At 58.5% G+C, this 22178-nt stretch overlaps 1 protein-coding gene across 1 annotated transcript; it reads right to left on the bottom strand.

The window, feature by feature from the left end:
• Positions 1-391: 391 nt before the first annotated feature.
• C5H17orf75 (chromosome 5 C17orf75 homolog) lies at positions 392-21406 on the bottom strand. The gene is made up of 10 exons (XM_075348027.1): positions 21190-21406; positions 12943-13011; positions 8638-8763; positions 8330-8455; positions 6092-6149; positions 3336-3455; positions 3023-3087; positions 2810-2946; positions 1612-1715; positions 392-1495 (listed from the first exon to the last, which is right to left on the bottom strand). Exons 1-10 carry the CDS (start codon positions 21318-21320, stop codon positions 932-934), a joined length of 1500 nt encoding a protein of 499 aa, XP_075204142.1. The 5' UTR covers positions 21321-21406; the 3' UTR covers positions 392-931.
• Between the last annotated feature and the right edge of the window lie 772 nt (positions 21407-22178).

The following is a 22178-nucleotide window of genomic DNA, read 5'->3' as shown; positions in this document are numbered from 1 at the left end:
CCCGTCCTCCTCCCTCCGGACTCGACCCCGTCCTCCTCCCTCCGGACTCGACCCCGTCCTCCTCCCTCCGGACTCGACCCCGTCCTCCTCCCTCCGGACTCGACCCCGTCCTCCTCCCTCCGGACTCGTCCTCCTCCCTCCGGACTAGTCTTCTAGCAGTTCATCTCTGACATTAGGGGTCAGTCTGGAGGCTACTTACACCTTATGTTACAGGTGCGGTCCCATCCAGTCTCCAGTTCCCACAATGCTCTGCTTTCTGGTAAGCACAGGCAGAATCGTTTCCAGTGATCCTGGCTGCCAGGAGATCCCAGTACAGCGCCATCATCAGCCTCCATGGGAGAAGTGCGCTCCTGGGAGAGGGATGGAGGGAGTAATAAATTAATCCGATGGGGAGAGGGTCCAGCACAGCAGCTTTATTAGTACAGAGCACAGACACGGCCGAATGCTCACATCATAGTGCAGTCTATCATGCAAGTACAGGGGGGCAGACCGAGGCTCTGGGACCCACTGTGCACCCCCGAAATGTCTGGAGAATAAAGTGCCTAAGTACAGGAGGGTGGAAGGGGGACACCGCTCTATGAGGACAACACACGAACAGGGATATAACCGAAGGGAGCTGTGAGGGCTGACGACATTCATCCTGCGCTCCGCACTGATCTGCAGCGTACAGGGGGAAGATGGCGGCTTTAATCTGCCTGGCAGCGTGGCGTCATTAGCAGTGGCTCTCACACGGAGGTGACGGGGAAGCCAGCACGTGTATTCTTCAACGCTGCCACCAATCACAGCTCTGAGATCCACACCGTATCCGCAATCCTGGATCACTAACCGCTGCCACCAATCATAGCTCTTAGATCAATGCTGTATGCGCAATCCCAGCTCACTGCCAGGCGGAACAGTCAGAGGGAAATGTAAACGGACATTCAAATAAAACCTACAAAGTGGCAGGATAAAAGCTCACAATAATGAGAGGGGCAAATATGACCAACAAGGTCTCCTTCATGTAAGTAATCGGGGCCATGATGGGACGTATACAGGGGCGGCTCCACGAGCGGGTGTACGGCTCCACGAGCGGGTGTACGGCTCCACGAGCGGGTGTACGGCTCCACGAGCGGGTGTACGGCTCCACGAGCGGGTGTATGGCTCCTACCCACAGCCTCGCAGGAGTCTCGTAATCTACGGACAGGACTGTAACCACACACACACACACACACACACACACACACACACACACACACACACACACTACACGGCAGGGACAGGAGCGGAGGGCGGTCAGGAGCCGCGGGGCAGAGAAGCCTTCCTCGCGGATGAACTCCTCCAGCACCGTCACCACGCTGCGGGCCTCCGGCATCTCCGCGTGCTCCACCTTCACGATCTGCAGGAGGAGGTCGCCATTCCCACAGTTCTTCAGGAAGTTGTAACAGCGGAACAGGGCGTAATGGCTGCTCTCCGCCTGGCGGATCAGACGCTTCAGGTTGTTCATGTCCTGAATGACCTGCAGAAGAGCAGAGACCACATCCCATCAGAAGCCAGGCGAGTCCATCACATGCGTCCAGCTCAGGCCGCTGCATTATCCCACCCCCATGCTTTACACTTTGGCTTCACTCTCACCTTTAGCTTAAAATTCTCCAGTTTCTGGCGGAAGAGGAAGGGGCTCCCCCCATCGGAGGCGTTGATGAAGACCTGCATCCAGTCCTCACAGAAGCGGTTACTGACTGTAGGCAGAAGAGCGCAAAATATTCAAGGGAGACCTCCAGGGGAACATCATAGACTGAAGAAGGCACCCAAAATCAAGAAGTGACCTCCTGGGAACATTACACACAGTGGATGGGGCACAAAATAAAGGACTGACCTCCGGATAACATCACACACAGAGGCGAGCGACCAAAATCCAAGGGGTGACCTCCCAAAAACATCACACACAGAAGGCACCCAAAATCAAGAAGGTGACCTCCAGGGAACATCACACACAGAGGAGGGGGACCAAAATCCAAGTTGTGACCTCTCGGGAACAACAAACACACAAAGGAAGGTGCCTAAAGTCCAAAGGCTGACCTCCCAAAAACATCACACACAGAAGAAGGCGCTCAAAATCAAAAAGGGGAGACCTCTCGAGGAACATCACACACACAGAGGAGGGCAGCCAAAATCCAAGGCATGGCTTCCCGGGAACATCACACACAGAGGAAGGAGCCCAAAATCAGGCGCGGCGCCGGGGCAGAGGAGGCAGGGCGCGGCCCCGGGGGCAGAGGAGGCAGGGCGCGGCCCGGGGGCAGAGGAGGCAGGGCGCGGCCCCGGGGCAGAGGAGGCAGGGCGCGGCCCCGGGGGCGGAGGAGGCAGGGCGCGGCCCCGGGGGCGGAGGAGGCAGGGCGCGGCCCCGGGGGGCGGAGGAGGCAGGGCGCGGCCCCGGGGGCGGAGGAGGCAGGGCGCGGCCCCGGGGGCGGAGGAGGCAGGGCGCGGCCCCGGGGGCGGAGGAGGCAGGGCGCGGCCCCGGGGGGCGGAGGAGGCAGGGCGCGGCCCCGGGGGCGGAGGAGGCAGGGCGCGGCCCCGGGGGCGGAGGAGGCAGGGCGCGGCCCCGGGGGCGGAGGAGGCAGGGCGCGGCCCCGGGGGCGGAGGAGGCAGGGCGCGGCCCCGGGGGGCGGAGGAGGCAGGGCGCGGCCCCGGGGGCGGAGGAGGCAGGGCGCGGCCCCGGGGGCGGAGGAGGCAGGGCGCGGCCCCGGGGGCGGAGGAGGCAGGGCGCGGCCCCGGGGGCGGAGGAGGCAGGGCGCGGCCCCGGGGGCGGAGGCAGCAGGGAACGGTGTGGTCTCACCTGCACTGACCATCTCCGGCTGACCATCTTTGAAGTCCACAGTGACAGACCGTTGGGGGCGTTCGGTCATTGCGATGCACAGAGACGTCATGGTGCCCTCCTGCACTAAGCCCTGCAGACTGGCCGAGCTCAGGAACCTGCAGCAGAGAACGAGGGGCAATCAGGACCCCGCCGGATAGTCAGGGGAGTACGGCTGCAGCGGGGGCCACTTACCTGCTGATGTCATTCTGTGTCCGCTCAGTGGAGTTAATCACATCCACGGGAGAGTAACTCAGCGCCTGGGTGGAGGGTAACATACTGTGAGCAGAGGTGAACCAGCGGGGGCCACACACAGAATACAGTCCGGAGAGAGGACCTGGCACACACAGGGGTTACACTGCCACCTCCCCTTCTGCAGGGGGAATATATATCAACCCCCACCCGCGACAGAAGATGATGACCGGTGGGCTCCAGGGGCTACACACACTAATTCTGGAATCGTCCATCATCCCAGCCCACATATCACTCTCATCTCGTATCATCTCACCGCATGCAGCAAGTAAGCCAGCTTCTCCCGGAAAAGGGTCACCACCCGGTGGATGGGCAGCACCGAGGCCTCGAACCAGCAGCTGAGATGGGGCCGGACCACCGACTCCAGGGTACCCATCTACAGGGGAAAGAGCACAGGTGACAGTACTGTAGGGGAGTCAGAGAGCCTCAGAACGTGAAGGGAGCAGAGATCCCAGATCATGAGGAGACCAGAGAACATCAAAATGGGAAGAGACCCAGAGAACAACAGAACGGGAAGAGACCAGAGAATCCCAGAATGTGAAGGCACCAGAGATCCCAGATCATGAGGAGACCAGAGAACATCAAAATGGGAAGAGTCCCAGAGAACAACAGAACGGGAAGATACCAGAGAATCCCAGAATGTGAAGGCACCAGAGATCCCAGATCATGAGGAGACCAGAGAACATCAAAATGGGAAGAGTCCCAGAGAACAACAGAACGGGAAGAGACCAGAGAATCCCAGAATGTGAAGGCACCAGAGATCCCAGATCATGAGGAGACCAGAGAACATCAAAATGGGAAGAGTCCCAGAGAACAACAGAACGGGAAGAGACCAGAGAATCCCAGAATGTGAAGGCACCAGAGATCCCAGATCATGAGGAGACCAGAGAACATCAAAATGGGAAGAGTCCCAGAGAACAACAGAACGGGAAGATACCAGAGAATCCCAGAGCAGGAAGGAAGCAGAGATCCCAGATCATGAGGAGACCAGAGATCCCAGATCATGAGGAGAACAGAGAACGGGAAGAGACCAGAGAATCCCAAAGCAAGAAGGGACCACAGATCCCAGATCATGAGGAGACCAGAGAATCTGAGAATGGGAAGCGACCAGAGAATCTGAGAACAGGAAGAGACCCAAAGAACCCCAGAACGGGTAGAGACCCAAAGAACCCCAGAACGGGTAGAGACCCAAAGAACCCCAGAACGGGTAGAGACCCAGAGAACACCAGACCGGGAAGAGACCAGAGAACACCAGAACGGGAGGAGAGCAGAGAACACCAGAACGGGAGGACAGCAGAGAACACCAGAACAGGAGGAGAGCAGAGAACCCACATCATGAGGTGATCAGAGAACACCAGAACAGGAGGAGACCAGAGAACACTAGAACGGGAAGAGACCAGAGAACACCAGAACAGGAGGAGACCAGAGAACACCAGAACAGGAGGAGACCAGGGAACACCAGAACAGGAGGAGAGCAGAGAACACCAGAACAGGAAGAGACCAGAGAACACCAGAACGGGAAGAGACCAGGGAACACCAGAACGGGAGGAGACCAGAGAACACCAGAACCAAAAGAGACCAGAGAACACCAGAACGGGAAGAGACCAGGGAACACCAGAACGGGAAGAGACCAGGGAACACCAGAACAGGAGGAGACCAGAGAACACCAGAACAGGAAGAGACCAGAGAACACCAGACCGGGAAGAGACCAGAGAACACCAGACCGGGAAGAGACCAGAGAACACCAGACCGGGAAGAGACCAGAGAACACCAGAACAGGAGGAGACCAGAGAACACCAGAACAGGAAGAGACCAGGGAACACCAGAACGGGAAGAGACCAGAGAACACCAGAACAGGAGGAGACCAGAGAACACCAGACCGGGAAGAGACCAGAGAACACCAGACCGGGAAGAGACCAGGGAACACCAGAACGGGAAGAGACCAGGGAACACCATAACGGGAAGAGACCAGAGAACACCAGAACGGGAAGAGACCAGGGAACACCAGAACGGGAAGAGACCAGGGAACACCAGAACGGGAAGAGACCAGGGAACACCAGAACGGGAAGAGACCAGGGAACACCAGAACGGGAAGAGACCAGGGAACACCAGAACGGGAAGAGACCAGGGAACACCAGAACGGGAAGAGACCAGGGAACACCAGAACGGGAAGAGACCAGGGAACACCAGAACGGGAAGAGACCAGGGAACACCAGAACGGGAAGAGACCAGGGAACACCAGAACGGGAAGAGACCAGGGAACACCAGAACGGGAAGAGACCAGGGAACACCAGAACGGGAAGAGACCAGGGAACACCAGAACGGGAAGAGACCAGGGAACACCAGAACGGGAAGAGACCAGGGAACACCAGAACGGGAAGAGACCAGGGAACACCAGAACGAGAAGAGACCAGGGAACACCAGAACGAGAAGAGACCAGGGAACACCAGAACGGGAAGAGACCAGGGAACACCAGAACGGGAAGAGACCAGGGAACACCAGAACGGGAAGAGACCAGGGAACACCAGACCGGGAAGAGACCAGAGAACACCAGACCGGGAAGAGACCAGATAATACCAGAATGGAAACTGACAGACCCTTATAAGGATCCAGAGAACACCAGACCGGGAAGAGACCAGGGAACACCAGACCGGGAAGAGACCAGAGAACACCAGACCGGGAAGAGACCAGAGAACACCAGACCGGGAAGAGACCAGAGAACACCAGACCGGGAAGAGACCAGAGAACACCAGACCGGGAAGAGACCAGAGAACACCAGACCGGGAAGAGACCAGAGAACACCAGACCGGGAAGAGACCAGAGAACACCAGACCGGGAAGAGACCAGAGAACACCAGAACGGAAAGAGACCAGGGAACACCAGACCGGAAAGAGACCAGAGAACACCAGAATGGAAACTGACAGACCCTTATAAGGATCCAGAGAACACCAGAACCAGGAGATTGGACATTAGAAAGACATTATAACTAGAATATTTGGGTCTTGCTCTCACCTGGGGCTCGAGTTTGCTCCTCAGACTTTCCACATGACTATCCAGCTCCAGTCTGAAGGTGACATCTTAAGGAAACATCGAAGGGGATGACATCGACACCCCCACACTGACCGCAGCAGTCATCACAATAATAGTGAGGGAGCAGCGGCGCGTCCTGCAGCCTCTGGAGGAGGGGAACCTCGCGACACAAGCAGCTGCCGTGTGCACCAGGAGGGCGAAGAGACTGCACCCCCTCAAGTATGGATCAAATTTACCAGCAACCCCTGCTGACTCAGGGTCTGCAGACCTTCAGTGTAAAGTCGGGGCGCAGAAGTTGACATGGTGTGGGGCACGGGGGATAATGTGACAGGGTGAGAGACACCGGGGGGGGGGGGTGACACGGTGAGGGACACCGGGGGGGGGGGGAGGGAGGTGACACGGTGAGGGACACCGGGGGGGGGGTGTGACACGGTGAGGGACACCGGGGGGGGGTGTGACACGGTGAGGGACACCGGGGGGGGGGGGGGGTGTGACACGGTGAGAGACACCGGGGGGGCCGATGACACGGTGAGAGACACCGGGGGGGGTCGATGACACGGTGAGAGACACCGGGGGGGGTCGATGACACGGTGAGAGACACCGGGGGGGGTCGATGACACGGTGAGAGACACCGGGGGGGGTCGATGACACGGTGAGAGACACCGGGGGGGGTCGATGACACGGTGAGAGACACCGGGGGGGGTCGATGACACGGTGAGAGACACCGGGGGGGGGTCGATGACACGGTGAGAGACACCGGGGGGGGTCGATGACACGGTGAGAGACACCGGGGGGGGCCGATGACACGGTGAGAGACACCGGGGGGGGCCGATGACACGGTGAGAGACACCGGGGGGGGGGCCGATGACACGGTGAGAGACACCGGGGGGGGCCGATGACACGGTGAGAGACACCGGGGGGGGTCGATGACACGGTGAGAGACACCGGGGTGGGGGGGGGGGGTGACACGGTGAGGGACACCGGGGGGGGGGGGTGTGACACGGTGAGAGACACCGGGGGGGGCCGATGACACGGTGAGAGACACCGGGGGGGGTCGATGACACGGTGAGAGACACCGGGGGGGCCGATGACACGGTGAGAGACACCGGGGGGGGTCGATGACACGGTGAGAGACACCGGGGGGGGGTCGATGACACGGTGAGAGACACCGGGGGGGGGTCGATGACACGGTGAGAGACACCGGGGGGGGTCGATGACACGGTGAGAGACACCGGGGGGGGTCGATGACACGGTGAGAGACACCGGGGGGGGTCGATGACACGGTGAGAGACACCGGGGGGGGTCGATGACACGGTGAGAGACACCGGGGGGGGCCGATGACACGGTGAGAGACACCGGGGGGGGCCGATGACACGGTGAGAGACACCGGGGGGGGCCGATGACACGGTGAGAGACACCGGGGGGGGCCGATGACACGGTGAGAGACACCGGGGGGGGCCGATGACACGGTGAGAGACACCGGGGGGGGCCGATGACACGGTGAGAGACACCGGGGGGGGCCGATGACACGGTGAGAGACACCGGGGGGGGCCGATGACACGGTGAGAGACACCGGGGGGGGCCGATGACACGGTGAGAGACACCGGGGGGGCCGATGACACGGTGAGAGACACCGGGGGGGCCGATGACACGGTGAGAGACACCGGGGGGGGGCCGATGACACGGTGAGAGACACCGGGGGGGCCGATGACACGGTGAGAGACACCGGGGGGGCTGACGACACGGTGAGAGACACTGGGGGGGCCGATGACACGGTGAGAGACACCGGGGGGGCCGATGACACGGTGAGAGACACCGGCGGGGCCGATGACACGGTGAGAGACACCGGGGGGGCTGACGACACGGTGAGGGACACCGGGGAGGGGATGACACGGTGAGGGACACCGGGGGATGGATGACACGGTGAGGGACACCGGGGGGTGGATGACACGGTGAGAGACACCGGGGGGGGATGACACGGTGAGGGACACCGGGGAGGGGATGACACGGTGAGAGACACCGGGGGAGGATGACACGGTGAGGGACACCGGGGGGGGATGACACGGTGAGGGACACCGGGGAGGGGATGACACGGTGAGGGACACCGGGGAGGAGATGACACGGTGAGGGGGCACATGGGGTGTCCCATCTTATAATGGGGGTTCGGAGCACATTGTGATGATCTGTGGGTGACTCCGGGCAGAGACAGATGAAGGATATAGGTCCAGGCCTTTCTCGCTGCCCCCCAGGAAGCAGACGATGTGCTCGGGGGGCGCAGACTCAAGGTGGTCTTCTGGCTTCCCTTGTATCAGACAGTAGTAACAGCCCAGCGTGTATTCAGGAGGACTGGAAAGACGGAAAATCACAGTCATCAGGGGTCCGGGGAGGCATGTTAGGTGAGGGGTCTGCGGAGAGCCCCCCGTGTAGAGGAGAGGTGGAGCCACCCCGGGGGCCACCCCCTGACCCCTCCACCATGCTCTACACTGCATGTACACTCCTGTAATACCCGGAGCACAGCAACCACTTACCCCAGATCCACCGACGCCACATTACCCATCCCCTCAAACATGGCTCCTCGGGACAAGCGCCGGGCGATGAAGCTCCGCAGCTCCGGCTCCACCTCCGCAGGAAGGTTTGTGTCCAGCAGAGACAGGCTGTGCAGAGACAGAGCAGAGGCGTCAGCGCAGAGACAGCAGAGACGTCAGAGCAGAGACAGGCTGTGCAGAGACAGAGCAGAGACGTCAGAGCAGAGACAGAGCAGACGTCAGCGCAGAGACAGCAGAGACAGGCTGTGCAGAGACAGCAGAGACAGGCTGTGCAGAGACAGAGCAGAGACGTCAGAGCAGAGACAGCAGAGACAGGCTGTGCAGAGACAACAGAGACAGGCTGTGCAGAGACAGAGCAGAGGCGTCAGCGCAGAGACAGAGCAGAGACGTCAGAGCAGAGACAGCAGAGACAGGCTGTGCAGAGACAGAGCAGAGACGTCAGAGCAGAGACAGCAGAGACGTCAGAGCAGAGACAGCAGAGACAGGCTGTGCAGAGACAGAGCAGAGGCGTCAGCGCAGAGAGAGCAGAGACGTCAGAGCAGAGACAGGCTGTGCAGAGACAGAGCAGAGACGTCAGAGCAGAGAGAGCAGAGACAGGCTGTGCAGAGACAACAGAGACAGGCTGTGCAGAGACAGAGCAGAGGCGTCAGCGCAGAGACAGAGCAGAGACGTCAGAGCAGAGACAGCAGAGACAGGCTGTGCAGAGACAGAGCAGAGGCGTCAGAGCAGAGAGAGCAGAGACGTCAGAGCAGAGACAGCAGAGACAGGCTGTGCAGAGACAGAGCAGAGGCGTCAGCGCAGAGACAGCAGAGACGTCAGAGCAGAGACAGAGCAGAGACGTCAGCGCAGAGACAGAGCAGAGACAGGCTGTGCAGAGACAGGCTGTGCAGAGACAGCAGAGACAGGCTGTGCAGAGACAGGCTGTACAGAGACAGCAGAGACAGCAGAGACAGGCTGTGCAGAGACAGCAGAGACAGGCTGTGCAGAGACAGAGCAGAGACGTCAGCGCAGAGACAACAGAGACAGGCTGTGCAGAGATAGAGCAGAGGCGTCAGCGCAGAGACAGCAGAGACGTCATAGCAGAGACAGGCTGTACAGAGACAGAGCAGAGACGTCAGCGGAGAGAGAGCAGAGACAGGCTGTGCAGAGACAGAGCAGAGGCATCAGTGCAGAGACAGCAGAGACAGGCTGTACAGAAACAGAGCAGAGTCGTCAGTGCAGAGACAGAGCAGAGATAGGCTGTACAGAGACAGAGCAGAGGCGTCAGCGCAGAGACAGAAGAGACGTCAGAGCAGAGACAGCAGAGACGTCAGAGCAGAGACAGGCTGTACAGAGACAGAGCAGAGACGTCAGCGCAGAGACAGCAGAGACAGCAGAGACGTCATAGCAGAGACAGGTTGTACAGAGACGTCAGCGCAGAGAGAGCAGAGATGTCAGCGCAGAGACAGCAGAGACGTCATAGCAGAGACAGGCTGTACAGAGACAGAGCAGAGGCGTCAGCGCAGAGACAGAGCAGAGATGTCAGCGCAGAGACAGCAGAGACGTCAGAGCAGAGGCGTCAGCGCAGAGACAGCAGAGACGTCATAGCAGAGACAGGCTGTACAGAGACAGAGCAGAGGCGTCAGCGCAGAGACAGGCTGTACAGAGACAGAGCAAAGGCGTCAGTCAGCGCAGAGACAGAGCAGAGAAAGTCTGTACAGAGACAAAGCAGAGGCGTCAGTGCAGAGACAGCAAAGACAGAGCAGAGGCATCAGTGCAGAGACAGCAGAGACAGGCTGTACAGAGACAGAGCAGAGTCGTCAGCACAGAGAAACAGCAGAGACACAGCAGAGACACGGCAGAGACACGGCAGAGACACGGCAGAGACACGGCAGAGACGCCAGCACAGAGACACAGCAGAAACGCCAGCACAGAGACACAGCAGAGACGCCAGCACAGAGACACAGCAGAGACAGAGCAGAGACGCCAGCACAGAGACACAGCAGAGACGCCAGCACAGAGACACAGCAGAGACGCCAGCACAGAGACACAGCAGAGACGCCAGCACAGAGACACAGCAGAGACAGAGCAGAGACAGAGCAGAGATGCCAGCACAGAGACAGAGCAGAGATGCCAGCACAGAGACAGAGCAGAGACACAGCAGAGAGACACAGCAGAGACACAGCAGAGACGTCAGCAGAAACGTCAGCAGAAACGTCAGCAGAAACGTCAGCGCAGAGACAGAGCAGAGACACAGCAGAGAAAGTCTGTACAGAGACAAAGCAGAGGCGTCAGTGCAGAGACAGCAAAGACAGAGCAGAGGCATCAGTGCAGAGACAGCAGAGACAGGCTGTACAGAGACAGAGCAGAGTCGTCAGCACAGAGACACAGCAGAGACACAGCAGAGACACGGCAGAGACGCCAGCACAGAGACACAGCAGAGACGCCAGCACAGAGACACAGCAGAGACGCCAGCACAGAGACACAGCAGAGACGCCAGCACAGAGACACAGCAGAGACGCCAGCACAGAGACACAGCAGAGACGCCAGCACAGAGACACAGCAGAGACGCCAGCACAGAGACACAGCAGAGACGCCAGCACAGAGACACAGCAGAGACAGAGCAGAGACACGGCAGAGACGCCAGCACAGAGACTCAGCAGAGACGCCAGCACAGAGACACAGCAGAGACGCCAGCACAGAGACACAGCAGAGACGCCAGCACAGAGACACAGCAGAGACAGAGCAGAGACAGAGCAGAGATGCCAGCACAGAGACAGAGCAGAGATGCCAGCACAGAGACAGAGCAGAGATGCCAGCACAGAGACAGAGCAGAGATGCCAGCACAGAGACAGAGCAGAGACACAGCAGAAACGTCAGCAGAGACGTCAGCAGAAACGTCAGCAGAAACGTCAGCGCAGAGACAGAGCAGAGACACAGCAGAGACGTCAGCAGAGACGTCAGCACAGAGACACAGCAGAGACAGAGGCGAGACATCAGCACAGAGACACAGCAGAGACAGAGCAGAGACGCCAGCGCAGAGACAGAGCAGAGACAGAGCAGAGACGCCAACGCAGAGACAGAGCAGAGACAGAGCAGAGACGTCAGCGCAGAGACAGAGCAGAGACAGAGCAGAGACAGAGCAGAGACAGAGCAGAGACGTCAGCGCAGAGACAGAGCAGAGACGCCAGCACAGAGACAGAGCAGAGACGCCAGCACAGAGACAGAGCAGAGACGCCAGCACAGAGACAGAGCAGAGACGCCAGCACAGAGACAGAGCAGAGACGCCAGCACAGAGACAGAGCAGAGACGCCAGCACAGAGACAGAGCAGAGACGCCAGCGCAGATACACAGCAGAGACGCCAGCACAGAGACAGAGCAGAGACGCCAGCGCAGATACACAGCAGAGACAGAGCAGAGACAGAGCAGAGACGTCAGCGCAGAGACAGAGCAGAGACGCCAGCGCAGATACACAGCAGAGACACCAGCGCAGAGACACCAGCGCAGAGACAGAGCAGAGACAGAGCAGAGACAGAGCAGAGACAGAGCAGAGACGCCAGCACAGAGACACAGCAGAGACAGAGCAGAGACACCAGCGCAGAGACACCAGCGTAGAGACACCAGCGCAGAGACACCAGCGCAGAGACACCAGCGCAGAGACAGAGCAGAGACAGAGCAGAGACAGAGCAGAGACGCCAGCACAGAGACACAGCAGAGACAGAGCAGAGACGCTAGCACAGAGACACAGCAGAGACAGAGCAGAGACGCCAGCACAGAGACACAGCAGAGACAGAGCAGAGACAGAGCAGAGACAGAGCAGAGACAGAGACAGAGCAGAGACAGAGCAGAGACAGAGCAGAGACAGAGCAGAGACGCCAGCACAGAGACACAGCAGAGACAGAGCAGAGACGCCAGCACAGAGACACAGCAGAGACAGAGCAGAGACGCCAGCACAGAGACACAGCAGAGACAGAGCAGAGACGCCAGCACAGAGTCACTCAGCGGTGGAGACCCGGCGGAGGCAATGTGAAAATTCTGAGTTTTCCATGTCTTGATTTCCTACAAAAACCAATAAAGAGCAGCGGCATCCCCCCCGTTCCCCAGGACCGGACCCCGCCGTCCCCCCTGGAGGCTCCGCCGCGGGGACCAGACGGGCACAGACTGCGGCCGCACCAGATGTATCTCCACAAGGTCCCTACATCCGCTCTGCGCTGTGGAGTTTGGATATCGGGGCGCACAACAAAGGCGGCAAAACCAGAGGCAAAAGACCCCAGAACAGCACGCGGCACTCACCGGGGGGAAACTCACCTGAAGTCTTCTCCACATGGAGCGTCCGCGGAGGTGCTCCCCCCATCATCCGCCCTCTGCTGGGGCTCCCTGCAACCCAGAATCACAAGTCAGCGGAGGAGAGCGCTAGAGACCGGGGAGAACACAACCTGTACCCCGAACTACAGACACAGGTGAGAGACCGGGGGAGAACACAACCTGTACCCCGAACTACAGACACAGGGGAGAGACCGGGGGAGAACACAACCTGTACCCCGAAACTACAGATACAGGTGAGAGACCGGGGGAGAACACAACCTGTACCCCGAACTACAGACACAGGGGAGAGACCGGGGGAGAACACAACCTGTACCCCGAAACTACAGACACAGGGGAGAGACCGGGGGAGAACACAACCTGTACCCCGAAACTACAGACACAGGGGAGAGACCGGGGGAGAACACAACCTGTACCCCGAAACTACAGACACAGGAGAGAGACCGGGGGAGAACACAACCTGTACCCCGAAACTACAGATACAGGTGAGAGACCGGAGGAGAACACAACCTGTACCCCGAACTACAGACACAGGGGAGAGACCGGGGGAGAACACAACCTGTACCCCGAAACTACAGACACAGGGGAGAGACCGGGGGAGAACACAACCTGTACCCCGAAACTACAGACACAGGGGAGAGACGGGGGGAGAACACAACCTGTACCCCGAAACTACAGACACAGGAGAGAGACCGGGGGAGAACACAACCTGTACCCCGAAACTACAGATACAGGAGAGAGACCGGGGGAGAACACAACCTGTACCCCGAAACTACAGATACAGGTGAGAGACCGGGGGAGAACACAACCTGTACCCCGAAACTACAGATACAGGTGAGAGACCGGGGGAGAACACAACCTGTACCCCGAACTACAGACACAGGGGAGAGACCGGGGGAGAACACAACCTGTACCCCGAAACTACAGACACAGGGGAGAGACCGGGGGAGAACACAACCTGTACCCCGAAACTACAGACACAGGGGAGAGACCGGGGGAGAACACAACCTGTACCCCGAAACTACAGACACAGGGGAGAGACCGGGGGAGAACACAACCTGTACCCCGAAACTACAGACACAGGAGAGAGACCGGGGGAGAACACAACCTGTACCCCGAAACTACAGACACAGGAGAGAGACCGGGGGAGAACACAACCTGTACCCCGAAACTACAGATACAGGTGAGAGACCGGGGGAGAACACAACCTGTACCCCGAACTACAGACACAGGGGAGAGACCGGAGGAGAACACAACCTGTACCCCGAAACTACAGACACAGGGGAGAGACCGGGGGAGAACACAACCTGTACCCCGAACTACAGACACAGGGGAGAGACCGGGGGAGAACACAACCTGTATCCCAAACTACAGACACAGGGGAGAGACCGGGGGAGAACATAACCTGTACCCTGAACTACAGACACAGGGGAGAGACCGGGAGAGAACACAACCTGTACCCTGAACTACAGACACAGGGGAGAGACCGGGGGAGAACACAACCTGTACCCCGAAACTACAGACACAGGGGAGAGACCGGGGGAGAACACAACCTGTACCCCGAACTACAGACACAGGGGAGAGACCGGGGGAGAACACAACCTGTATCCCAAACTACAGACACAGGGGAGAGACCGGGGGAGAACACAACCTATACCCTGAACTACAGACACAGGGGAGAGACCGGGGGAGAACACAACCTGTACCCTGAACTACAGACACAGGGGAGAGACCGGAGGGGAACACAACCTGTACCCGAAACTACAGACACAGGGGAGAGTGAGGGGTGGAGCAGAGACCGGGGAAGAACACAACCTGTACCCCAAAACTACAGACACAGGGGAGAGACCGGGGGAGAACACAACCTGTACCCCGAACTACAGACACAGGGGAGAGACCGGGGGAGAACACAACCTGTACCCTGAACTACAGACACAGGGGAGAGACCGGGGGAGAACACAACCTGTACCCTGAACTACAGACACAGGGGAGAGAGAGGGGGAGAACACAACCTGTACCCTGAAACTACAGACACAGGGGAGAGACCGGGAGAGAACACAACCTGTATCCCAAACTACAGACACAGGGGAGAGACCGGGGGAGAACACAACCTGTACCCTGAAACTACAGACACAGGGGTGAGACCGGGGGAGAACAGAGACCGGGGGAGAACACAACCTGTACCCTAAACTACAGACACAGGGGAGAGACCGGGGCGGAACACAACCTGTACCCCGAACTACAGACACAGGGGAGAGACCGGGGGAGAACACAACCTGTACCCCGAACTACAGACACAGGGGAGAGACCGGGGGAGAACACAGCCTGTACCCCGAACTACAGACACAGGGGAGAGACCGGGGGAGAACACAACCTGTACCCCGAACTACAGACACAGGGGAGAGACCGGGGGAGAACACAACCTGTACCCCGAAACTACAGATACAGGTGAGAGACCGGGGGAGAACATAACCTGTACCCCAAACTACAGACACAGGGGAGAGACCACAACCTGTACCCTGAAACTACAGACACAGGGGAGAGACCGGGGGAGAACAGAGACCGGGGAGAACACAACCTGTACCCTAAACTACAGACACAGGGAAGAGAGAGGGGCGGAACACAACCTGTACCCCGAACTACAGACACAGGGGAGAGACCGGGGGAGAACACAACCTGTACCCCGAAACTACAGACACAGGGGAGAGAGAGGAGAAAGAACACAACCTGTACCCCGAACTACAGACACAGGGGAGAGACCGGGGGAGAACACAACCTGTACCCCGAAACTACAGACACAGGTGAGAGACCGGGGGGGGAACACAACCTGTGCCCCAAACTACAGACACAGAGGAGAGACCGGGGGAGAACACAACCTGTACCCAGAAACTACAGACACAGAGGAGAGACCGGGGGAGAACACAACATGTACCCCGAACTACAGACACAGGGGAGAGACCGGGGGAGAACACAACATGTACCCCGAACTACAGACACACGGGGGAGAACACAACCTGTACCCCGAAACTACAGACACAGGAGAGAGACCGGGGGAGAACACAACCTGTAACCCGAAACTACAGACACAGGGGAGAGACTGGGGAAGAACACAATCTGTACCCCGAAAATACAGACACAGAGGACAGACCGGGGGAGAACACAACCTGTACCCCAAAACTACAGAAACAGGGGAGAGTGAGGAGGAAGAACAGAGACCGGGGAAGAACACAACCTGTACCCCGAACTACAGACACAGGGGAGAGACCGGGGAAGAACACAACCTGTACCCCGAAACTACAGACACAGGGGAGAGACCGGGGAGAACACAACCTGTACCCCAAACTACAGACACAGGGGAGAGACCGGGGGAGAACACAACCTGTACCCCGAAAATACAGACACAGAGGAGAGACCGGGGGAGAACACAATCTGTACCCCGAACTGCAGACACAGGGAGAGACCGGGGAAGAACAGAGACCGGGGAAGAACACAACCTGTACCCCGAACTACAGACACAGGGGAGAGAGGAGGAGGAACAACAGAGACTGGGGGAAAACACAACCTGTACCCCAAACTACAGACACAGGGGAGAGACCAGGGGAGAACACAACCTGTACCTCAAAACTACAGACACAGGGGAGAGACTGGGGGAGAACACAACCTGTACCCCGAAACTACAGACACAGGGGAGAGAGAGGGGCGGAACACAACCTGTACCCCAACACTACAGACACAGGGGAGAGTAAGGAGGAAGAACAGAGACCGGGGGATAAAACAACCTGTACCCCGAACTACAGACACAGGGGAGAGACCACAACCTGTACCCCAAACTACAGACACAGGGGAGAGACCAGGGGAGAACACAACCTGTACCCCAAACTACAGACACAGGAGAGAGACCGGGGGAGAACACAACCTGTACCCCGAAACTACAGACACAGGGGAGAGACCGGGGAGAACACAACCTGTACCCCGAACTATAGACACAGGGGAGAGACCGGGGGAGAACACAACCTGTACTCCAAAACTATAGACACAGGTCAGAGGGGCGGAACACAACCTGTACCCCGAAACTACAGACACAGGGGAGAGACCAGGGGAGAACACAACCTGTACCCCGAAACTACAGACACAGGGGAGAGAGAGGGGCGGAGCAGAGACCGGGGAAGAGCACAACCTGTACCCCAAAACTACAGACACAGGGGAGAGAGAGGAGCGAAACACAACTTGTACCCCAAACTACAGACACAGGGGAGAGAGAGGGGCTGAACACAACCTGTACCCCGAACTACAGACACAGGGGAGAGAGAGGGGCGGAACACAACCTGTACCCCGAAACTACAGACACAGGGGAGAGAGAGGGGCGGAACACAACCTGTACCCCGAAACTACAGACACAGGGGAGAGAGAGGGGCAGAACAACCTGTACCCTGAAACTACAGACACAGGGGAGAGAGAGGGGCGGAACATAACCTGTACCCCCAAACTACAGACACAGGGGAGAGTGAGGAGGAAGAACAGAGACCGGGGAAGAACCCAACCTGTACCCCAAACTACAGACACAGGGGAGAGACCGGGGGAGAACACAACCTGTACCCCGAAACTACAGACACAGGGGAGAGTGAGGAGGAAGAACAGAGACCGGGGGAGAACACAACCTGTACCCCGAAACTACAGACACAGGGGAGAGTGAGGAGGAAGAACAGAGACCGGGGGAGAACACAACCTGTACCCCGAAACTACAGACACAGGGGAGAGAGAGGGGCGGAACACAACCTGTACCACGAAACTACAGACACAGGAGAGAGAGAGGAGGGAGAACAGAGACCGGGGAAGAACACAACCTGTACATCGAAACTACAGACACAGGGGAGAGGGGGCGGAGCAGAGACCGGGGAAGAACACAACCTGTACCCCGAAACTACAGACACAGGGGGGAGAGAGGGGCGGAGCAGAGACTGGGGAAGAACACAACCTGTACCTCGAAACTACAGACACAGGAGAGAGAGGGGCGGAGCAGAGACCGGGGAAGAACACAACCTGTACCTGTACAGGCAGTAATGACACATATTGGGGGTCCTCACCCCACAGACTGGGGGTACAGGCAGTGATGACACATATTGGGGGTCCTCACCCTACAGACTGGGGGTACAGGCAGTGATGACACATATTGGGGTCCTCACCCCACAGAATGGGGGTACAGGCAGTGATGACACATATTGGGGTCCTCAACCCACAGACTGGGGGTACAGTCAGTAATGACACATATTGGGGTCCTCACCCCACAGACTGGGGGTACAGGCAGTGATGACACATATTGGGGTCCTCACCCCACAGACTGGGGGTACAGGCAGTGATGACACATATTGGGGTCCTCACCCCACAGACTGGGGGTACAGTCAGTAATGACACATATTGGGGGTCCTCACCCCCGGACTGGGGGTACAGGCAGTGATGACACATATTGGGGGTCCTCACCCCGGACTGGGGGTACAGGCAGTAATGACACATATTGGGGTCCTCACCCCACAGAATGGGGGTACAGGCAGTAATGACACATATTGGGGTCCTCACCCCACAGAATGGGGGTACAGGCAGTGATGACACATATTGGGGTCCTCACACCCGGACTGGGGGTACAGGCAGTGATGACACATATTGGGGGTCCTCACCCCACAGACTGGGGGTACAGTCAGTAATGACACATATTGGGGTCCTCACCCCACAGACTGGGGGTGCAGGCAGTGATGACACATATTGGGGTCCTCACCCCCACAGAATGGGGGTACAGGCAGTGATGACACATATTGGGGGTCCTCACCCCCGGACTGGGGGTACAGGCAGTGATGACACATATTGGGGGTCCTCACCCCCGGACTGGGGGTACAGGCAGTAATGACACATATTGGGGTCCTCACCCCACAGAATGGGGGTACAGGCAGTGATGACACATATTGGGGTCCTCACCCCCGGACTGGGGGTACAGGCAGTAATGACACATATTGGGGGTCCTCACTCCACAGAATGGGGGTACAGGCAGTGATGACACATATTGGGGTCCTCACCCCACAGACTGGGGGTACAGTCAGTAATGACACATATTGGGGTCCTCACCCCCGGACTGGGGGTACAGGCAGTGATGACACATATTGGGGGTCCTCACCCCCGGACTGGGGGTACAGGCAGTGATGACACATATTGGGGGTCCTCACTCCACAGAATGGGGGTACTGGCAGTGATGACACATATTGGGGTCCTCACCGCACAGACTGGGGGTACAGGCAGTGATGACACATATTGGGGGTCCTCACCCCACAGAATGGGGGTACAGGCAGTGATGACACATATTGGGGTCCTCACCCCCGGACTGGGGGTACAGGCAGTGATGACACATATTGGGGGTCCTCACCCCCGGACTGGGGGTACAGGCAGTAATGACACATATTGGGGTCCTCTCCCCACAGAATGGGGGTACAGGCAGTGATGACACATATTGGGGTCCTCACCCCCGGACTGGGGGTACAGGCAGTGATGACACATATTGGGGGTCCTCATTCCACAGAATGGGGGTACAGGCAGTGATGACACATATTGGGGTCCTCACCCCACAGACTGGGGGTACAGGCAGTGATGACACATATTGGGGTCCTCACCCCACAGACTGGGGGTACAGGCAGTGATGACACATATTGGGGGTCCTCACTCCACAGAATGGGGGTACAGGCAGTGATGACACATATTGGGGTCCTCACCCCACAGACTGGGGGTACAGTCAGTAATGACACATATTGGGGTCCTCACCCCACAGACTGGGGGTACAGGCAGTGATGACACATATTGGGGTCCTCACCCCACAGACTGGGGGTACAGGCAGTGATGACACATATTGGGGTCCTCACCCCACAGAATGGGGGTACAGGCAGTGATGACACATATTGGGGTCCTCACCCCCGGACTGGGGGTGCAGGCAGTGATGACACATATTGGGGGTCCTCATTCCACAGAATGGGGGTACAGGCAGTGATGACACATATTGGGGTCCTCACCCCACAGACTGGGGGTACAGGCAGTGATGACACATATTGGGGTCCTCACCCCACAGACTGGGGGTACAGGCAGTGATGACACATATTGGGGGTCCTCACTCCACAGAATGGGGGTACAGGCAGTGATGACACATATTGGGGTCCTCACCCCACAGACTGGGGGTACAGTCAGTAATGACACATATTGGGGTCCTCACCCCACAGACTGGGGGTACAGGCAGTGATGACACATATTGGGGTCCTCACCCCACAGACTGGGGGTACAGGCAGTGATGACACATATTGGGGTCCTCAACCCACAGACTGGGGGTACAGTCAGTAATGACACATATTGGGGTCCTCACCCCACAGAATGGGGGTACAGGCAGTGATGACACATATTGGGGTTCTCACCCCACAGACTGGGGGTACAGGCAGTAATGACACATATTGGGGTCCTCACCCCACAGAATAGGGGTACAGGCAGTGATGACACATATTGGGGTCCTCACCCCACAGACTGGGGGTACAGGCAGAGATGACACATATTGGGGTCCTCACCCCACAGAATGGGGGTACAGGCAGTGATGACACATATTGGGGTCCTCACCCCACAGACTGGGGGTACAGTCAGTAATGACACATATTGGGGGTCCTCACCCCCGGACTGGGGGTACAGGCAGTGATGACACATATTGGGGGTCCTCACCCCACAGAATGGGGGTACAGTCAGTAATGACACATATTGGGGTCCTCACCCCACAGAATGGGGGTACAGGCAGTGATGACACATATTGGGGTCCTCACCCCACAGAATGGGGGTACAGTCAGTAATGACACATATTGGGGTCCTCACCCCACAGACTGGGGGTACAGTCAGTAATGACACATATTGGGGTCCTCACCCCCGGACTGGGGGTACAGTCAGTAATGACACATATTGGGGGTCCTCACCCCACAGACTGGGGGTACAGGCAGTGATGACACATATTGGGGTCCTCACCCCACAGACTGGGGGTACAGGCAGTGATGACACATATTGGGGTCCTCACCCCTGGACTGGGGGTACAGGCAGTGATGACACATATTGGGGTCCTCACCCACCAGACTGGGGGTACAGGCAGTGATGACACATATTGGGGGTCCTCACCCCCGGACTGGGGGTACAGGCAGTGATGACACATATATATAGGGGTACACTCCTCACCCCCCCGGAAGGTGCAGGTACAGGCTGTAATAATGTCCTCCGGGCCGGTCTCTCCTCTCGTCGCCGCCATCTTCGCTCCTCACGTCGTCTCCATCCACAGACTCCGCCAGCGAGCTCTGCACCGGCAACATCTCCCCGACACTGACAGCTCAGCGGTGCGCCGCACAGCCCGTCCCCGGACCAGGAAGGAAGGTTCCGGGACACAAGGTTCCGCCCGCAGAGAAGAGACATTAGTGTCCGGGGGAAGAAGAGCGGCGACACACACCAGTGATAGAGACCCCCTCCCCCGTGTATGATACAGACCCCCTTGTGTGATAGACCCCCTCCCCTGTGTGTGATAGAGACCTCCCTCTCCCGTGTGTGATAGAGACCCCCGTGTGTGATAGAGACCCCCCGTGTGTGATAGAGACCTCCCTCTCCCGTGTGTGATAGAGACCCCCGTGTGTGATAGAGACCCCCCTCCCCCGTGTGTGATAGAGACCTCCCTCTCCCGTGTGTGATAGAGACCCCCGTGTGTGATAGACCCCCTCCCCTGTGTGTGATAGAGGCCTCCCTCTCCCGTGTGTGATAGAGACCCCCGTGTGTGATAGAGACCCCCCGTGTGTGATAGAGACCCCCCCTCCCCCGTGTGTGATAGAGACCCCCGTGTGTGATAGAGACCCCCCTCCCCCGTGTGTGATAGAGACCTCCCTCTCCCGTGTGTGATAGAGACCCCCGTGTGTGATAGACCCCCTCCCCTGTGTGTGATAGAGGCCTCCCTCTCCCGTGTGTGATAGAGACCCCCGTGTGTGATAGAGACCCCCGTGTGTGATAGAGACCCCCCTCCCCCGTGTGTGATAGAGACCCCCCTCCCCCGTGTGTGATAGACCGCCCTCTCCTGTGTGTGATAGAGGCCTCCCTCTCCCGTGTGTGATAGAGACCCCGTGTGTGATAGAGACCCCCCGTGTGTGATAGAGACCCCCCCTCCCCCGTGTGTGATAGAGACCCCC

This window comes from Anomaloglossus baeobatrachus, chromosome 5, assembly GCF_048569485.1.
Source record: "Anomaloglossus baeobatrachus isolate aAnoBae1 chromosome 5, aAnoBae1.hap1, whole genome shotgun sequence".
In the NCBI taxonomy this organism is placed as follows: domain Eukaryota; kingdom Metazoa; phylum Chordata; class Amphibia; order Anura; family Aromobatidae; genus Anomaloglossus; species Anomaloglossus baeobatrachus.
The sequence above is the reverse complement of the archived record's forward strand: the minus strand, read 5'-3'. Positions and strand labels throughout refer to the sequence as shown.

Excerpts from the sequence above, each read along its gene's own strand:
- C5H17orf75 (XM_075348027.1), bottom strand. The coding sequence starts at position 21,320 with ATGTTGCCGGTGCAGAGCTCGCTGGCGGAGTCTGTGGATGGAGACGAC. Across the intron at positions 13,012-21,189 it reads TACCTGCACCTTCCGGGGGG|GGAGCCCCAGCAGAGGGCGG; the intron begins GTGAGGAGTGTA and ends TCTGGGTTGCAG. Across the intron at positions 8,456-8,637 it reads GTGGCGTCGGTGGATCTGGG|TCCTCCTGAATACACGCTGG; the intron begins GTAAGTGGTTGC and ends CCGTCTTTCCAG.